The sequence below is a fragment of the Dermacentor variabilis genome, chromosome 1 (assembly GCF_050947875.1).
Source record: "Dermacentor variabilis isolate Ectoservices chromosome 1, ASM5094787v1, whole genome shotgun sequence".
NCBI classification, from domain to species: domain Eukaryota; kingdom Metazoa; phylum Arthropoda; class Arachnida; order Ixodida; family Ixodidae; genus Dermacentor; species Dermacentor variabilis.
The window spans coordinates 50,578,906-50,599,820 of NC_134568.1; the positions used below are offsets into that span (position 1 = coordinate 50,578,906).

The 20,915-nt window shown below is 46.8% G+C and overlaps 1 protein-coding gene across 4 annotated transcripts in view; it reads right to left on the bottom strand.

Annotated features, from left to right (window-relative positions):
• spz4 (Spaetzle domain-containing protein 4) overlaps positions 1–20,915 on the bottom strand; it is a 146,356-nt gene that overhangs the window by 43,977 nt on the left and 81,464 nt on the right. Inside the window, exon 1 of one of the 4 annotated variants that reach the window (XM_075687201.1) lies at positions 18,668–19,414. The exons of 2 other annotated variants lie outside the window; for them this stretch is intronic. In XM_075687201.1, the coding sequence (XP_075543316.1) occupies positions 18,668–18,763 (96 nt within the window). In that variant the 5' untranslated portion in view covers positions 18,764–19,414. Of the gene's footprint in view, positions 1–18,667; positions 19,415–20,915 lie in introns of those variants that run through there. One more of the 4 variants, XM_075687207.1, reaches the window with a different exon arrangement.

Below are 20,915 nucleotides of genomic sequence, written 5' to 3' on the forward strand. Positions count from 1 at the left end.
ATACCTCTACTGCAAACGACTGGCCTGCACTTCCGACATTAAGTCCTCCAGCCCAACAAAGGTCGACGGTGGACTACCGACAAACCAATGAGGGCACAGATCACGTGCGAGGTCCCCCAAGACAAGCAAGTAATCGCCATAATAATATCTCTAATGAAAGTCATTCGCGTGTTGATAAATGACATGCAGACGCCATCTGCTCGAGGTGCACTACAAGTGCTGGACGGCCTGTATCCGGTTCTTGCGAGCCTCGAGTAGCAAGCACAATGGCTCTACCGCGTCAGCCGTTCTTCAGACAAGTCTAGGAAGCATCTATTATGCAATGGAATGCCCGTGGCCTAAAATCCCGAAGTGATTTTCGCCATTATGTCTGTGAACCGACGCCACAGAAACCCGTCCGGATCTCAGGCTATGAACCTCATGTGTCATCGACTTGTACTGACAGTAGCAAAGTGATCATCTACATACGGTGTGAACTGACTTACGTTGTTCATCCAGTGCGGCCACATGACACTAATCATTATGTGTGTTTGACCGCGAAAAAAGAAAAACTTCAGTTAACATTAGTGGGCGCTTACCTTTCTCCATCAAGTCGTTTCGATAGGCGTGAGTGACATTATAGATGCGACACCTGGTCCATGGATTGTTGTTGGGGACTTCAACACGCATCATTCATTTTGGGGAAGCAACAGGATAAATTCCAAGGGAAGAACCCTCGTGTCCTTTGCTTGCGACCATGAACTTTGTTGTCTAAATGATGGCAGTCCCACGTTTCTGCGCCGCGGCCGGACGTACAGTAGTTGTTTAGACTTAGCATTTGTTTCGCGATGCTTCACTGGCTGCGTCCTTTGGTTCGCAGATATAGAAACCCACGGAAGCGACCACATTTATACCTACTTGAAGATAAAAGGCCTCACCAAATCCGTTCCATCAAGTTTTAAACAAACAATATATTGGCCCGTGTTTAAATCACTTATGGAAGACGCATGCCACGAAGGCATTTCGTCCACACTAGAATTTGAGATCGCTAAGGATATTCAGGATGCTATGCGCTCAATTCGGCCATTAGAGAAATACACAGATTTTGATTCGGAAATACAGAGCCTCCGTGCAATCCGCCGGCGAGCGGAGCGGCGGTACAGACGGACTAAATCATTCTACGACCTTAGAGAGGCCAGACGCATTCAAAAGAAAATTGAGCGTCGCCTTGCTGTACTGCAAAACCAACGCTGGAAATCGTTTTGTGAGTCTCTCGACCCGCGTAAACCTCTGTCGGTTATCTGGAGAACAATCCGTGGACTTCGAACACCTCCTCAACAGCGTCGTCCATTTAAGTCTCTAGCCCTACATCAAGGACGCCGAGAAGTCGAGGTAGCCGAAGATTAGTGCGCAAGGATCGCAGGTCCGGCGCTCACGTATTCACCTTGCGCACCTATTCCCATTGTGCCCCCTTGCTCCCGGGATCCTCGTATGGACGCTGCTTTCTCCATCAAAGAACTAGAGGCCGCACTTGCTGGGTGCAGGCGATCTTCGTCACCAGGACACGATGGCATCACATACTGTGCGCTTGCAAACCTTGGTAAAGAGGCTAGACATGCCCTTCTTGGCCTATACAACGCATCATGGCGTGACGGCCTGGTTCCTACAACGTGGAAATCCAGTCGGCTTGTTCCACTCCTCAAGGCTGGCAAATCCCCGTTGGAATTGTCATCTTACCGTCCAACAGCACTGGCCAGCTGTGTCGGCAAGGTAATGGAGAGAATGATCCTTACACGGTTAGAATGGTACTTGGAATTTTACAACGTCTATCCAGAGGTAATGGCTGGTTTTCGACGTGGCCGCTCGTCGATAGATAGCGTTATCGACCTGGTAACATACGTACAACACCAGAAACATCTGAAACGAATTACTGCGGCTCTATTCCTTGATGTTAAAGGTGCGTACGACAATGTAGACGATCATGCAATTCTGGACGCCTTAGAAGCTGTAGGGATTGGTGGACGCACCTTTCGCTGGATATGCAACTATTTGAATGGAAGATCTTTCTTTATGTTGACTGAAGACGGACCAACGCCATCTAGCTATACCAGTCGTGGTGTACCGCAAGGCGGAGTACTCAGCCCTACCCTTTTCAACCTGGTGCTCGCTGGTCTCGCTGATTCGTTACCGCAAACCGTTCAGCTCTCCGTATATGCAGACGACATTTGCATATGGGCTTCAGGCGTGAGACGTGTACAAGTCCGCGCACGACTTCAGAAAGCCTCAACGGCTGTGTGAACATACCTAAGAAGACAAGGCCTGGAGCTTTCCGCTGAGAAATGTACACTCGTTGCTTTTACTCGTAAAGCGATGGCCCCGTATGCTTTGCGGATTAATGACCAAATTATACGATATAGACGAACGCACCTATTTCTGGGCGTCATCATTGATAGAGACTTGTCTTGGAGCCCTCACATCTCGTACATGACAAAGCGTTTGGCCGCCATTGTGGACCTTCTTGCGTTTCTCGGCGGGAAGTCCTGGGGGCGCAACAGTACCGTCAATGTTGCAACTATATAAAGCACTGTTATTGGGCTTCCTGCGGTACCAGCTTACCTGTACTAGGAAATACTTGCACTACGAATATTCGCAAACTCCAGAGCGTGCAAGCCCAAGCACTCAGGACTTGTCTAGGTCTTCCCAAAACTACGTAATCGATTGCGACAGTGGCCATAGCCAGAGACGCTCCTTTGACAGTCTACATTGATACAGATGTTCTGAGAGCACACATCCGACAACTGACTCGGATTCCCTCACACCATCTTGCTTGCTTGCCAGCAAAAAGGCCACTTTCAACTTTTGCTAAAACTATTGTAAGACATCAGTCCTATTTGCCATCAGAATTTACGCCCGCTACACGATTGTCAGATCCATTGTGGTGTCTGCACCGGCCGCAAGTGCAACTGACAATTGCAGGGATCAGAAAGAAAGCTGGAGCGCCATTGCAAGCTTTGAAACAAGCAACTTTGGAGCACATTCACAACGTGCACGGATTCCGGCAACATATATACACAGATGGTTCAGTAAAACTCAACAGCTCTGCTGCTGCAGTCATCATCCCGGCACAATCTGAGGAAATCAAATTAAGAACTTCATGTGTGACCACATCGACGGGTGCAGAACTTGCGGCGCTCCGTGCTGCACTTGATTTCATTAAGCAGAAGCCACCGCAACAATGGACAGTCTTTAGTGACTCCAAGGCAGCCCTTCAGTGCATATAAAGCCCAATGCGCCACGGACCCAATGAACAACTTGCCTCAGAAATTCGGCACATATATAATCAAAGCCATGACAAGGGACACAACATAATCTTTCAGTGGCTTCCAGGACATTGTAACATCAGCGGGAATGACCACGCCGACGAAGCCGCCCGATCTGCACATGTAAGTGGTCTACGAGTTTTCATTCCGCTTTCGCGAACAGACGCTGCGGCTGAGCTGCGATTGATGTCCCGTGAGTGTACTTTGCCCCTGTGGGACTCAAATGTTTTCACCATGTGTCGGTTGCCTTCGTTGTCTCCGGACATACGGATGCACCTCCCGCCTGGATTACCACGACGTGAAGAGACCATGCTCTACCGTCTGTGGCTAGGCGTTGCCTTTACAAACTCGTATGCTTTCCTCATAGGAATGGCCAACAGCCCCACGTGCGACACATGCAACAGCGAAGAGAAGCACACTCATATTATCTGTGTCTGCCCGTGATACAATGCGGAGAGACAAGTGATGTGCAGAGTACTGAACCATTTGGACAATCGTCCACTTTCAGAACTAAAAGCTTTAGGCCAATGCTCCGAAAGAACATCCGCGTTGAAGGCCTTACTCGCGCTATTAAGGTTCTTGCGGTCTACGGGGCTTCACGACAGACTCTAAGAATGCCGCCCCCTACCGCTCTGTAATGTACGCGCTTTGTTCGTGCTTGTCTCCCTTTCTTTCTATCTCCCACATTCCACTCTGTTTCTCTTTTTATCCCCCTTAACCCTTCCCCCTGCGCAGGGTAGCCAACCGGAACTACCTCTGGTTAACCTCCCTGCCTTTCTCTGCATTATTTTTTTTCTCTCTCTCTCCCTTTACTCGAGGTATATCCTGGCCCTGAATTGACACTGTCTATTCACTGTTCTCATTGAATACCATAACGACATTTTTTATCGCTAGATTTAACACCCAAATTCTCGCCTTCCTGTCCACAGATATTAACCAGACGTTGCATATCACTTTGTTTGTTAGCTAGCAACACAATGTCATCCGCATAAAGCAAACCTGGAAGCTGCAGCTCTACTACTGTATCCGCCTTTCTGTATGAGATATTAAACCCGATATTACTTTTCTCTAGCGCCCTTCCTCTTACTCTAGCAGCTGCTCTGACCGAGCGCCACCTTTCACGGCGCTAAATTGTACAATGACAGTAAAAGCAACTTGACTACGTAAGCACCAAACAGTGCTACGAGATAAAAGAATAAAGTCGAGAGTGGTGCGCTAAAGACTGGATAAAGACTGGATTGGAGTGGCCACGCTCAGTCAAGGGCCCAGTCACTGACTACAAAGTAGTGTTAATACATCGGCGCACATGTGAACGACGTGCGGATACGGTGCAGCTTCGGATCTGTTTTAGTCCTTAGGTCGTGAAGGACAAAAGGAGCGAAAAGTGCTCGCAGTATCTTTTCTTAACAGCCGGTACGCGTCTCGAGAAGCTGCTGCTGCACAAGGAAGAGGAGGTGGTTTGTAACCTAATATTCAAAGCCAGCATGAACGTAAATGCAAATCGCAAGAATCACGGAAGTGATTATGGCAAATGTTGTCGCGCAAGTTCGAAAGAAATGGCCAAGCGGGCTTTCGGAACACGTTTCGTCGAACGCTCCGTGGCAGTATTGAAAGACGATTTTATCAGCAGGAATGTCGAAGACACAGCCGCGTAACTTTCGTCGCCGTATCTTACTTCAGCCATAAGCTGAACAGGACGTAAGTTTTGGAGCGCGGCCACGCGGATGAGCCGGGAGCACAAGAATGAGCGAACTCATTCGCATTCATCGCGCGTACATGCACATTTAATGAGCTTGGCACAAGCGAAACAAATTTAACAACTTTAAATATAACATTGAGTGCTCCAGAGGTGTATTTGGAAAAAAATGAAGTAAGGAGTACATTTTGTTGCACATCCGCGCGAAAGAAATTCTGCGGTAGTCTTTCTGCGCGCTCGCGCCAGTACGTGGCACGCATAAGCAAGTTACACGCATCCTGCTGATAACGCGCGCAGCCTTTCTAGCAAACCAAGCACGTGCTACTTCTGTAGTGTTTGCGGCACTGCTTCGTAGTTGAAGTGTTATTGTGATTCCATTGACTCGCGCCTGTGCCTCATTACTTCAGGGGAACGGGTTTTCCGGAAGTAAATGTATGACACCAGTGTGTACTTTGCCGCTTATAGTTGAAATCCACGCCGCCGACGCTTCCGCGACCGTTGTTTTGTGAGTCTCATTGGATCACCAGTCGTCGTAAGTGATTCGTCAGATGCGCCTCGAGGGTAAATAAATAAATAAATAAATAAATAAAAATTTAGGAGAGTGTTTTGTTTCTCCATTCGACTGGCTGTCGTTGACAAACAAACAAACAAACAAACAAACAAACAAACAAACAAACAAACAAACAAACAAACAAACAAACAAACAAACAAACAAAGGAGCTGTATAGAAATCCGCCATCAGTCACAGAGAGCTCATGACCAGATACTTATTACATGCATAAACAGACGTATTGCGAGACAAAAACGCAAGAGAAAACGAGTTTTGCTGACCGAAGTGCGGCAAAGAGCGTTAAAAGGACTGACAACTGGCCAGGCTGTTGTGAGACGTTGATGGAAACGAAATTACCATGATTTATAGTGATAGAATCCAGCACGCTATTCGCAGTCTAAGTAGGGATTATAATTTTAAATTGGCAAAGAATGTCACAAACACGAGTAAGTCGCGAGACCTGGCGGTGAAATCTTGACACTTCGGATATGTTCTATGAGGCTACTGTACGTAAGCCGACAGTTATTTAGTACAGCATATTAATTATTTTATTAGACACTGGCGCATGCTTCGGAAACTAAAGCGCACGCGTGACTACAGCAGCATGCTGAACTCCGTACCACGTTCAAAGGCGTCGTTTTGTTTTCGATGCAATTAATTTCGTTTTGACTGGTTAAATACTAAAGCAGTTGGAGAGGAAACCAGCAAAGCATGTAGTTATTATCGCAGAAATAATTTAACAATTCGGAAAACATGAATTGCAGGAACATCGACTTGATAAACAAAATCATACTTTGTTACAGCTACGGCCACACTTGTCGTCTGCCTCCCACTAATGCCGGCGTATAATCGCTATCGCGATAACCTATCACCGTTTTCAGCATGCTGCCAGTGAACGACTACATCCTCACTGCAGATCGAAAAATTCTAATAAAAAATGTTCCACGGCGTTTTCCGCGTTAGCACTTCATGATTAGACAATCTGACTGGTAAGCTTTCCATTACATTAAAAAAGGGGTGTTATGATAACTGGTTCTTCGAGGATTGTAGCAGCAGAATTTAAGGAACACGGACGCAGGAAGAACGAATAGGGGGGGGGGGGGGGACGTGGACGCAACTGCACTGTCAACTGATTTCTTTATTGGAATTCCCGCATTTTTTATTTCGTCGCCACATCTCGTCTCTTTGATCTACCTGAGGCTTCTCTCAAAAAGGTGGCTTTTTTTCTTGTCAAGGCCACTGACGGTGTGCTTGCACATTGCATTCCTGTTAGACTTATCTCAAATACCTCAAGAATCTCGCGAGTCAGCCTATCGTCGTTCCTTTTCACGACCTGCACATCATGAAATTTGGGGGTGCACGTACGTACTTGGCTATCTTTTTTCCTTTTTGTTCATTTCGCAAGGTTTGCAGTGCAAGGCTAGATTGTCCTACCGCGGGTCCCTGAAGGTGATGGTGCGTGCTCTCTTGTTCGATCAGTAAGGTACCTTCGTGTTTGCTCTACGTATTGTTTTTCACAGTACAGGGGGATGGTAGAGATGGTAGAGCGACTGCCCCGGAAAAGCGGTGGTCCCGGGTTCGCGTCCCGGACCAGGACGAATTTTTCTTCAACTGTGAGGCTTTCCTTTCGAGGAGCCCGTATGGGTTTCCTTTGTAGCAATTACTACAATTGGGTGGATGCCTCATTTCCCGTTTGTTAATTGTAGTTTCTTCTTCTCCTCGTTCACTCGTGCGTGCATACTTTTTCCTTTGTTTGACGCTGAGCATACTACTCAGACGCCGTGTCGTTTATCAATCTTGATGAGACTATGGGTCAGTCCATGCACATACGAAATTTTCGCACAATTATTTTTATTTTTTGAATCCGCAACTTCAGGTTCGTTTTTGCTTTCTTATTTTCTTTTATACTTCTCTACGAGGCCTTCAGCTATACTGCATAACATCGACACGGGGTACCCCGCATTTTTCAGCCTACTTAACTGCAGCTGAAAACTTTTTTCAGTTTGATGCTGGCACGATTTCTTCAGAACTAAACGCTGTACCCGCTATTGCCCGTTTTGCAGTATTGGAATGGCTTGACGTGAAGGGAAGAAATTGTTTCTTTGCTCTGTGCTCGTACCTCGAGCATAGATGCCCCAGTCGGAATTCTAATAAAATGTCGAGGAACAGCAGAGAACAGCGGATCGGAAGCTCATAAGTGAAGTTCAGCTCTAGGCACGTTGACCGAAAGGACTCCAGTACGATGTCCTTAAGTTGTTTGCAGTCGGTTGCATTCTTCGTTTGGCATAGTATCAAGAAGTCATCCACGTATCAATAGAGCCGTGTGATACGCCTTTCCTTGATGGATTCTTGAATTTCCTTGTCGCATGCTGCAAAGTACAAATCGCTCAGGATTGGTGCTATTTTTGATCCAATGCAGACCCCTCTCTTTTGGACGAACAAGGCTTCATCATCGACAGCGATTGTGGCAGCGAGATTGGCACTCAACAGCTCGAAGAAGGTTTCCACAGACATTCCTACCGAGTTTTGAAATGGAAAGGCTCCTTGCTCCTCGATGGTCTCTCTCAGTACATTCATCAAATCCGCGTGCGGTATTGAATAATACATGTCTTCGATGTCAATTAACCGACTAGCTCAGTTAAACACCCTTTTGATAATTGTTGTCAGTCCTTAATGGCTGTCAGTGTAACGCGAAATCATCATCAATATGTTGAAATGGCAACGATAATGCAGCGATTGGCGTAGTATTAAATAACTAAATAAACAGAAGTGATTATAAAGAACAGAAATCGCTCAGCCGATTGTTAACCTGATGGTTGTAACCCTCCAACCGACCGTGCCTTAAAAAAAAGAAATAGTGAGAAAGAAAGAAAAGTTAGAGGTAAATTAGAAGCGTAACCACTTCACGGCCTGTATACTCAGGGTGGAACTGAGGCATACGCTGCTGTTAGCGTCTCCAGAGCGTCCTGGAGTCATAGTATATATAGACTACCCATCTATGCAGACTACCTATATAGATTACCCATGAATGCAAGTACTTTCCAACATGGACCTTTCCGCTTGCGAAATATTGAAGGGTTTTGCCGTAGTAGATGATCTTTGGTGATACAATCTGTGACTATTGATCATATGATCTTGCTCAGGAGAAATTGGTGGGCTGGTTAGCTGGACACCCTTGATTTAATGGCAGCGCACTTAATGAGACAGACGAACACTGTGTGCGCGTGTGTGTTTGTGCGTTTGCCTTAATGTTCGTCTATATCTCATTAAGGGCGCAGCCATTAAATAAAAAGGCCCATATAATATTTAGGTGCGTCAAATCGCGCCGTCGAAGCTTCATCTGGTTCACCTAGTTGACCTGTGTACCTAAGTACCTGTTTTGTTTAATAGTTGCTTAATATCGTATGAACACACACACACACACACACACACACACACACACACACACACACACACACACACACACACACACACACACACACACACACACACACACACACACACACACACACACACACACACACGCACGCACGCACGCGCACGCGCACGCGCACGCGCACACACACACACACACACACACACACACACACACACACACACACACACACGCACACACACAATCAGATTACATTTTATGTTAGCTGTCGAGTCTGTATTCCGTGGATTCCGGACCAAGTCGATATTGACAGAAATGAGACCGCCCACGGATAGGCTACTCCGGCACATAATTTAGATACCTTGATGCCTCTTGAATATTCAATATTGAACACGTGTTCTTATTCATCCTTTTCTCGGGGACTGCATTTCGCCCGCTAATAACTAAAGATTATCGCTCAGCGCAAGACGCGTCTGCATGATTTGGAACTTACTCGAAGGTTATCGTTGATTTTATATGTTGTGTGTAATCTGACTGTATGCGCGACGCGAATTGTGTACTATTTTCTGGAAGGCACGCGGGTACCAGCGATTACGCTGGAACCTTCGACGAGTCATGTAGAAAAGCCGACGCGTTTTACCCGCAGATCAGATTTCAACCATCGCCGACTGTGCTCGCCACTATCGTCCTGCTTCGAGTGTCACATGTTTTTGTGATCGCTCCTTTGATGCACCCATACATCGACTACGCTAAGAGGTGTCCCAGACGCCTTACTTACTACATAGAATCAAAAAGAGGTCGTCCGCTGCTGGTTAACCCTCGATGCCTCTGTAGAACATCTGCTCATCGAGTGCCCGCAATGCCAGCAGCAGTGAGATACCCTGCGCAGTGGCTTGAATCGCCTTGATAGGCGTCATTTTTCCGCAGACAAGGTTCTTTCTTGGTCCCGGGTCGTGTACGGACAAAGACACGCTGTCACAGCATATTGTGTCTTTTTAATAGATATTGACTTTCTGCAGTCTCTTTGATAGACAATCGATCGTGAATGTATTACTAATCTCACTTCATGCATACTCATGCGAATTTGCAGTGATCTTTTCTTTCTTTGCTGAAATGCACTGTCAGTCACTTGCGTGTAGTGTTTGTAGTGATGTTCTCTTTTAGTCCTTCCGTGTATTTTTTATTTTGTGTAGTGACTGTTCTGGTAAGGTGCAATGTGAACGGACGTTCGCGCGTTGCTGATATACGTCTAGTGATGTGGCTATGCATATATGGCGTAAAGCATGCTATGCTTGAATTCGTTGCTTTATTCTGCGGCAATTTTTTTCTTTCTGCCTTTGTCTCGTTTTCTTTTTTTTTGCCATTTCTTAGTTTCTGGAGTTCATCTTTGATAGAGATAGCCGATCCTTCGGTGGCCTATTTTCTTAGAATCTCACAGTTTAATAAACAACGACGTGCGCTGCTGTATTAATACACTCAGGTATATAGGCAAATTTTAGTTTCACGATATACTCCTTCTGCGAGATGAGCCTTTCATTTTTCACGGACTGCGCCTTTAAAACAGTACTACCGGTAGTGCGCTCTATAGTCGTTTGCGTCAGCTCACTGCAAATCGGTCAAGAGAGGCATCGCGCGTACATGCTGCTAAAGCGCCCTTGACGGGGCATGCCGTGTCACAATGTTGGCACCAGCTTTCAAGCTCAAGTAGGTATGCCGCAGGTTACCCGGAACTGCGATGTTGCTGAGGCAATTCTCTGGGAAGGCCCGAATCAGTGAAAGAACTGATGGCACAGGAACGAAGGGGCATTTAAAGGGTCGGTGAGGTCGCTGGGATCCCTTACATGCATCAAGTGTTCCAGCGTTTGGGAAAAAAAGATGGGACGATGCCTGTGCACCCATCTGTCTTTTTTCGGCCCCACGTAAGTTGTCTTAGATATCTCAAAGATGACCTGTACTGGCAAAAGAGCCAAAGGGACAAATCGAGGTCAAGCACAGGAGCCAGTATGTTGACTTCATACGCGGCGTCGTATACGGAATCCCACTCTCTTGCGGTGCTTGTTATGTAGACAAACGGGCATATGCCTCAGTAAACTTAAAGGAGCTTTAAGTAAACTCGTGCGCGAACATGCCAACAATAAACATAATAATATAGGGTTTTTGGCACTGTATAATTCTGGTGCGTGTGGCTGCACACCTTGGTTCGAACGAACCACTGTAAATAGTATACACGGAGATGACCACACCAGCATAACCATAGAAGCAACACAAGTGTCGCGGCAACAAGGCACATGCGTCAGCAAACGCCTTGCTCCATTCATAGCCATCCATAGGCATCCAAGCCATCCATAGCCCTGTCACTTGTAGGGCTGGTGTTTTTTAAAATTTTTTTTGGAGGAAGGCAGGCAGCACGCGCGGTAGGTCATTGTGATAATAAATTATTGTTTCATGTGCATTTTCTTTCGTCAATCTTCGAATAAATATTTGTCAGTTAGAATGCATCTCCGATCGCTGTTTCAAAAGAGTATATTCCGCGCATTTCATAATAAAACCAGCGCCCCCTTTGGTCCTGTTTACGTCTTTGTCCGCCTTTCTGCGCTGTTAACTTACCCTATGCCGAGAAAGCGACGCCCCATCTTTTACCGAATGAAGACCGTTAATACATATAAGATGGAGTGACACAGGCTGTGCCGAAAGTCCACGCCTGATTGAGGTATATATGACAATCGTGGGCTGGCCTGGCGCACGAGTTGTTCGTCTGAAATACTTGTCTATGTATTTCTGTAAATAGCCTACAAATACATCATTGATATATTTCTGAAGAGAGGCCTACTCCTCGCTCTTGAAGAAAGTCGTTTACATCGTTAGCGGCTATCATGCAAGTAGCTATCATGAGTGGCAGATACCAGAATGTGTAGCGATAGCTAGTTGTGGAGGGCACTGATGCGACATAAGTTTACAAAATACACTCTTAGCAATGACTATTCAGGAAAGGAATGTGCGAAAACTGTGCCATGAATGCATTAAAGACACTGTGTTCGGGACGCTTCCGTTTCAATAGACCTACCGACCTGCAGGTTTAGAAGTAATTACACTGTTAGTATTGATAGAGATTTGTCTTATTATAGTCAAATCAGATATGAAATGCGGAGCTATTCCTCGAGTGCCTAGAACCATTGATTTCCTAAGATGTAGGCATGACTAGCCACGTCGTACGTTTGTAGTTTACAAAAGGATAGCTGCAATACTTCCTCTATATTTTTCATATTTAGCGAAGTAACCAGTTTTGTAGTATTGTCAGAATATTGAATGAAATCCTAATACTTTCAGCGCGGTACTTATTAATGAGTTATCGTTACTATGATTTCACAAGTGCAGTTGTAAGGCTAAGTAGCTAAATTACTGGCGTCATTTGATTTGTTTCTTTGCTTCAATAGGCGAAGGGTTCTATATAGGCAACGTGAACGAAGAAGATAAATGTTATCATCCAGATGTCTATATACAATTTTAGTTTGGCTTTTGTATTCCGAAAGTTATGTGATATAAAATAAGTTTGCGCTGCTGAGGCCACGCATAGATTTTGTTCTGGGGTTCTGGATAAAGCGAATCCTTGGGTTTTACGTGCCAAAAACCCCGGCATGACTATGAGGAACGCGGCAGTGGAGAACTCCGGATTAATTTTGACTACAGGGGGATCTTTACGAGCCCCTAAATTTAAGTAAACGAGCGTCTTTCTTGCATTTTGCACCCATAGAAACGCGGCCGCGATCGGATGACCTGCGACCTCGAGCTGAACAGCGCAACGCCACTGGGCTATCACGGCGGGTCTCATCATAGCTCGACATGGATACGTGCGCGACCTGGAACTGCTTGCCCAGCCCCACTAGTCATTCCTCGACATGACCAGCGCTGGCGGCGAAGTGGAAGTAAGTGTCAAAGAACGCAAAAACTCCGTGCTCAGACTGCAGTCGTATAACTCGGCAAGAATGTGTTAGATCAGAGCGACCCACATTTGCCGTAAGGACGTACCAGAAAAGTTTTTTTTTTATAGTTCTATCTTTTTTTCCCTCCCTGACGCACGCGGGGAACGACAACATCGGAAGTAAGGGGGGCAGGTGACGGTTGCCCGGCAGACGACGGCGACGACCTTGGCATTGGGGCACACATCGTCGAAAATCTGGGACAACCGGTTTCCTCCTCGGCAGTCCCGCAGTCGGCAAAGGCGTAGAAGCGTGCAAAGACGGAGGAGACACGTAACAAGCGCGCCTGCGCTGGCAGAGACCTCCCCGACGTCGCAAGCCGGCAGGCCGCTGGCGGAACAAAAACAAGACACATCTGTGGGCCGTTCGGGGTCAGAGGGCTGCATAGTAGTGGCCGTACGCGACGGCGTCCGGCCGGCCAGAGAGGGGATGTTGCCCTTGGCCCTGATCGGCATAAGGTCTTGGCCTCCGGCCACTGGCGACATGCCACCCGGCTCCCCTCGCAGAGGTGTTGATCAAGTGGTGCGTGCAAGCAGCACGTGACAAGCTGTTTACTTGCTTTGCGATTAAACCAAAGAAGCAACGCTCTTTATAGGATCTAGGTCTGTCGACATATCTGTGCCAGGGTAAAGCGGTTCCATTTTGTTGGCACACAAAGAGGTCTGCACAATCATTTACAGCAGTTTCCGAAACACGGAAGTGACCAACAGAAAATATCAGAACAAACTACGAGTTATCGCTGAAGTCTGGCTCCTTTAACGTCATAGTAATCGTGCACTTTGCCTGTGACTTGTGACACCGATATCGGCAATGACTTCGTTTATGTTCTCCAGCGTCGCCCGTAATTTCGCTTCTGTTACCAACTGCGATACGACTTCGACTTTCTTTTCAAGGTCAGCCTTACGGCATTTAACTAAGATCACAGCGCTGGTACTTGACAACAGCCTACAATGTGCATAACCCTGCTTGTGCGTCAAAAATGAATTGCTATATTTTGTGATCCTGTTGAGAACGCCGAGTTTTTCGAAGAACCTACTTCCTGCTCGATAGAAATGCGTGTTCTACTTTCAGTAGACAGCACCCTGCATACGCGGCTGGACTATTTTATGCGCGCACTGTCTTCTGCTGTCGCAAGGAGGCTCAAGGAGTGCCTACATTTGTCCTCTGTCACACCCGTATTTATCTTTTCTTCTAATCCCTGACTATTGAAGACGAGACACTCTCGAGGATTGTACGGTGGATAAAGTGCTACAGAATTTAAAGAAGTAAGTATTTGCAGGCGTGTGTAGATATATGAGAACAACGATCGCGCATCCGCCGTACATAAGCATAATGTCTTGGCTAAACTGGGGCAAAATACATAAACTAGTAAAAAATGATTAGTTTCCCTGTCCACTAGCACAAGGCTGCCCTGTTCGAAGCAACCTCTGTAGGACGTACTTCTCAAGCCAGATGCCTTCTCACAAGTTGTCGTGCATATTCTAGCAAAGTGCGAGTTAGCGCAACAAACGGCTCGTCCAGTAATTAAAAAAACTTACCGCTCTGAAATATCGAATTTCTTAATAGCCTTTGCGCGAAATGAAGTGAGAACTGAAAGTATATTCGCTTGTGCGGCAGGGCATATGGTGCACCATTCAATCCTACAAGCTTTCTTCTGTGCGTGAGTAAATTCTGCTTTCTCTTGACGTCAACATCAACCTTCCGAAAACTTTTGAGCAGTTGAAGGCCAATGCAGTCGGCAATAACAATTTTCTGAACCGCTTTACTGTACTGATCGGCTTGTATTGGTCTTGAGCTAGCCGTAATAAAGGAAAAGTGCTTTTCACCATTTCACTCCGCTGTCATATACATACAAGCGGTTTAAAGTCGTTGGAATCTTTTGGTTTTTAGATGTCGCCGTCAGCGCAAGTCTTTTGACTTCTAACGCTCTCTTCATCGGTCGAGATTGCGTTTAACTTTTGCCGAAGCCAACTTATGAGAGCCGGCTTACTGCGCGAAGCTCGAGAGTATACCGTGGTTTCTGCTCGTAGAATGCCACCGAAAGCGTGTATGAGTTGACGGCGTTTCACGCGACACTTTGCGCTCCTCTTTGCGGATCTGTATAGTAAGAGTAACGTGCAGAAAACTAATGTTCAATAACCCGACAGGGGAAGAAGAATTATGGATTGGTAGTCAGCCTTTCGAAAGAGCGGAGTAGTAAGTTATCTCAGCCAACTTGTCGTACGGATGAGATAAGGATTTTGCCAGGAGTGATGAAATGGAAACTGATGGGCGTGACTTGGAGGCTGGAAGACGTCAGTATGGATCAGAGTGAGAACGCGGGTAGTCGATATTCTATTTGAGATGAAGAGGAAGAAGTGGAGGGGGTCAGATGGTGTAATACGTAGCGCAGATGACCGATGGCCTGTGAGGGTAGCAAAGGAGGGGAAACGTAATCGAGGACGGCAGAGCGGTAGGTGATGCGATGAAATTAGGATGTATGTTGGCATAAGATGGAGCCTAACAGCGCAAGAGGGGCTTAGCTGGGCATCTTTCGGAGAGGCTTTTGTCCTGAAGTGAGCATTAGTGATGATAACGATAGTGGTAAGAGTTGAAGTCACATGAAAACCGGTGGTCAAAAAATGGTTGAGAACGTGATCAACTCATGGTCTCGGGCCTGTAGATTTGCTAGCACGGAACAACTGCATTCGTTCGTTTCAATACGCTGTTTCGTATTTCCGACTATATGTCTTACTAGTGTTCACTGTTCGCTGTACCTCAGTCTACCCGGATGAGCTGCATATAGGCAGAAACGATCAATGTGCTTCAGGTGAGACGTAGAAATATTATATGCTGTTTTCAAACTTTGCTGGACACATCAAAAAGCGCTGTGCGGTGTAGCTATATGCACCGGACCATGCACGCATTGCTAATGTTAATTGTGTAGGTTCATTATTCAAATGTGTGGTGATACCCTTGGTGGGCAGACCAGAAGTAGTCTGTGAGCATTGAATTACAGATAATAATGTGACGGGAGATATGGAACGACAGGACAGGAGGTGTTTCGGCCTGGATGAATATTATCTACAAGAATTGAGGAGAGTGAAGCTCAGATAAGGGGCAACGTCGAAGTTGCAAACTTGATCCTTTGCGAAAAGTAAGGAGGATCAGGTTTCAATTTCATTTGTCCAACTGTAGCTTGAAAAGACATCTCTTTGTCGAGTTTTTCTATGAATGAGTTTATCAAAGAGCTACAAATGGAATTCGCTTTGTCTAGTAACTATGCACGAGATAGGGAACCGCTGCAGTTTACTGTCAAAATATGTATGCATTCAGCCGTTGCACTGCACAGAGTGGTAGGGTCGCGCATGGACGCGAGTATTACAATGCAGGCAAATAACTGGGAATCTAGCCGTTGAGTTCACTGGAAGGTATTCATGACGTGGTACATTAACTCATTGAGTATAACAAATTAATTCTGCGGAAATAAACAAGGTGGATTAGAAGCCGCTGATTGATGGGTTTTTCCATATTCATTGCGTCCGCACTTCGAGTTTTTGAATGATTCCGCTTCGCCCGGCGATCTGATAACCTCTGAGTTAGCTCAGACGGTAGAGCTGGCCGGTAGTCGGTTCGCTAAGACGGTAGATCCCCGGACCAGGGCGAATTTTTCTTCAACTGCGAAGCCTTCTTCAATAGAAACCCAGATTGACTTCCTTTGTAGCTTCGTGCTACTCTCGGGTGGATTACAATTATTAACCTTCATTAACTGATTTATTGATGGGTCGATGGTGTTTGTTGTTTGATGTTCCGAAGCAAAACATGCAAAACTGCATGTGACTGCATGCAAGCATGCAAAACTGCATGTGACGTCGTAGTGGAAGCTGCGGATTGGTTTTCACTCCGCCTGCTTTAGATTTTTTTAACGTGCACCGAAAGCTCACTACATGAGTGTTGCTGCATTCCATACCCATTGGAATGCAGCTGGGAATGGAAATCGCGACCGCTTACTTAGCAGCCGAACATCGTTATGCGATGTTCGTGCCTGGCCGAGCTTACAGTTTCGGACAAGTGGTCGTTGTTGCCTCAGTTTCCACATAAACGACTCACTCGACATAAACGATACAAAGGTGACATAAATCTTGCTTAACGTTACTAATGTATGTATTGCAGCAAGCCGTTGACTTGCGGACGCTCATGCAGTGAAATCGAAATAATGAAGCATATCTGTGCGCGTCCTAAAAACCTCAAGGTCTGCCAGCAATACTTCCTCTGACACCGCGTGACGTCGCGGTACGTTGTGCCAGACCACTACATTTATGTTTTTCTGCTATGCCTGCAGCGTTGTATTCTGCCCAAGCTGCAGCAGCAGGTGACAAAAACCTTATTGCTTTCGAGAACAAGGTACTCGCATTGCTTCAAGCCACCGCACTTGTTTGAATCTGTGCTGCGCGTGCTGGAATTTGCACTACCTGGCATGACTAAGTGCTGGAACGTATCTAACGGGGTATGCACGTAACACAATGAGGCGAAACTATTACATAACCGCAAGTTCAAAGGGCAGCGCCCGAAATCATTGGTGAAAGCCGAAGCGCACGCTCTTCTAGCGTCGTTTGAACTTCAAGGAGCCAGAGCGGTCAGACAAATGTCGACAGTAGAAGAACGTGAACGTAGCTCGCAGGATGGCTCTAATGAGGTCACAAAGGCTTCCATCTGGAAGGAATATACGAATATTCTAATATATTGCGATCTCCATGAACAATTATATTAAGCAAATCAAGCCAACATATAATGACGCCATGGAAATTATAGGAGAAATTATGTGTAGTTTTTAACTGAAGCGCAGAAATGGTAAGCTAAATGGAAATGAAAGTGGTCGAAAAAACGACTTGCCGCCGGTGGCAGTCAAACCCACAGCCTCCACAACACGCGTGCATTGCACTACGGCGGCGCCTGTTCGCACGTCCAGATTCCTGGGTATTTAGGTATGCGTACGAGGTCCAACCTGGGGGCATGTTAGCCAGCGCGACTCGTGACCATGGCGTCGGATGCGGAACGTCTTTTTGACCGATGACTTAGTACGTGAACTTTAGGGGCAGGTAGCTGGTTAGAGTAGGTTATGTCTTGCACACATATCTAAATACCCCAGAATGTGGACGTGGGAGGAGACGTTGCCGTAGAGCAATGGGTAGTGCAACGCACGCGTAAAGCGGAGGTTGTGGGTTCGGCATCACCAGCTACAAGTTGTTCTTCGACTACTTTCATTTCCCTTTAGCTTATCGTTTTTAGACTTCAATTCAAAATTACAAATAAGTTCACTATTCTTTCCCTGACTTCATTATCAGTTAGTTTCATATGGTTGTGACTAACGAAAATCGGGCACCGGGGTTCCCTTCCTTCTTCTTTATTTTAAATGAAAGAAAGCAAAACAACTGGAATGTCAGTGCGCTGCGTTTAACGTTCACAACCTTGACCAGTTGTGAAAATTCAATGAAAGGGTTACACATGGGATCTGTATATCACATGGGCCCACAGAAAAAATAAATAAAAAGAATATAGTGCTCAATATGAACACGTGAAAGACACGCTGCAAAACTTATTGAAAATATCTGATGTTTGAGCTGGCGCAGCGTCTAGTGAGCTGTCATGGTTGCCAGGGCACTTCGTGACGGAGTTGGTGAGTACCCTACGAACTCCATCGCGAAGGGCTCGCTCTTAAGGTTTATGGACCTGTAGACGTTATCGTCCCTTCTCAGAAAAAAGATTTGCAGTGACGTCAACATGACTTACCAGTACGGATACGCCGAGTGCAAGCAGGAGCACGTGCCAGTGGAAGCGGCGAAGCACCGCTGACGTACTCCAGGGGAAGATGCAGTAATTCTCCATTGGTTGCGTAGCGGGAGTAGCTCTCGTGCTATGGTGCAACCGTCAACGGAACTGCGATACGTCGCAGATGAAGTACACACGCAGCAGAAAGCTGAACGTGTCTTCACTCCCGCTTAAGCTCGGGTTCACAGCAAGGACGAGCAGGTCCAAAAGTCATGACGGCGGCGAGTAGAAGCGGCGCGCGAATCGAAGTCCCTCGCGAGAGGTACCTTCTACACTACGGTCCTGTTACGACCTTCGTATGGACATGAAGTCAGCGGCGAGCGGTTTGGCCGCGAAGATTTCTGCTGCGTCAAGCCAGTGAATGAAGACGCGAACCCGTGCTTTTGCTGCGCCGCCGGTGTCGCAAGTCCCGCAGGTGACCCTAAGCGCTGCTCTAAACAGTTCAAGGCCGCGGATTCACGAAAGGCAAAGCAGCGCGGCCCGGCGAACGGGAGACTCGGTCGGTCGGGCAGCGGTGGCGGCAGCGACAGTTCTAGGCCGCCGGCGGACAGGCGGGCAACCCAGTAACCGCACCGGGAGGCTCTTGCCCTCTCAGCGCGTGCTAGCGGCGACTGGCGCCTCGCGACGGGACCAACGATTCCGGTGCGCGTGTTTGCTGTGCGGGTCCTTCCTTCAGCTCTTGGCCTCCTCCACAGCTGGCTGCCGAGCGTGTCGCCTGTTCGGCCTTCTCTCAGAGTGGTCGAGTGGCTGCAGAAAGAGGGAGAGGCCGGGAGGAGACGTTCTGGTGGTGGCGGTCTCTCGACCCGCGTCGCGTCACCCAGCGTGGAAAGGGTCGCCGGCTCATGCCACGGCCATCGCTTTGCGTATACGCCCCGGGGAATGAATACTACAGCGAGGCACGCACGGTGCTTCTGGTCAGAGATCCTGGCGAAGGGGACCGTGCGCAGACAAGACACGCGGGACGTTGAATGATAGCTGACCCGGTTTCCGCCGTGTGGTGTCCATCCTTTCATCCCGAGCCGCTAGGCGTGCTGCGTGGCTTGGCGGAATGGTCTTTGTGTAGCCCCGTTTTGTTGTCTTTGAGTCAGTCTGGATAGAACGACTGTGAGACGCTTATGTTCCCTTCCATTTGACTGCCTGGTAAGTAAAATAGACACGCGTGCGCAAAGCAGTTCGGTGGCCTTGCCGTCAACACTCGTGAAGGAACGCTTGTGACACGCGTCGTTTGTAGACAGCGAGTTGATGTACACTGTGAGAACTGACCGCTACCCTGCTGCCGCCCTATCCTGTTTTGTTGCATGGGCACGGCGCATGTCCCGAGAGCATGTTGACAAACGAGGGCGCATCGTCGACGGCGAAGGAAGATGCAGAGCGGTTTTGTCGGTAGAGCTGCGAGCCTGGTCCGACCTGTCTTCTAACATTCATACACGGACTCACGATAATCCATGTAGCAGTAGTATACTACATGTCTGATGAAACTAAGCAAGTATACTCCGCCATTTCCGTGACGAATATTTAAGCATTAAAGAAAAGGTGAAGTGTTGAGAGGAGAACAGCGATCGGTTACTACGCATTCTCTTGGACCTTATTAACGATAACTGTCTGTCAAGGAAATAGTTCAGGTTGAACTTGTTTTGAAAGTTGAACTCTGGGATTTTATGTGCCAGAACCACGATATGATATTGGATGACGCCGTATAGTGGGCGACTCCGCCTTAATCTCAAACCCCTTGGATTTTCCTTGCGGGCACCAAAATCTAAGTACATGAACTTTACGTATCGGAAATATAATAAAAAATAAAGAAGTATTAATCATTATTCCATGTTTTGTACTATAACATAATTATACAGGCCCTCTAATGTTGCATAACGCAAGCCATTTTTGCGACAGTTTTTATTAAAATGACTTGAATTGGTAGAGCTGTCTTAAAAGAACTTGAAATGACTGCAATAGTTTTTCTGTGTGAATTAAATCTTCATATGATGGTGCACTTGAAATGTGATGGTTCCAATTTGTGAGCAACTATAGCTACCTTGCTCTTTTGAGTAGTGTTTCCAAAATAAGGTTGCTTTGATTAATATAACACCTGTATGGGGGTTAAACGATTTGTCATAGTTTGGAACGTACCCACTTTCCTTTGGAATGATTTTGCACCAACTTGCCGAACAGTGTGTTCAATGGGGCTGGTTGGTTCATCTTTAGGATAAAA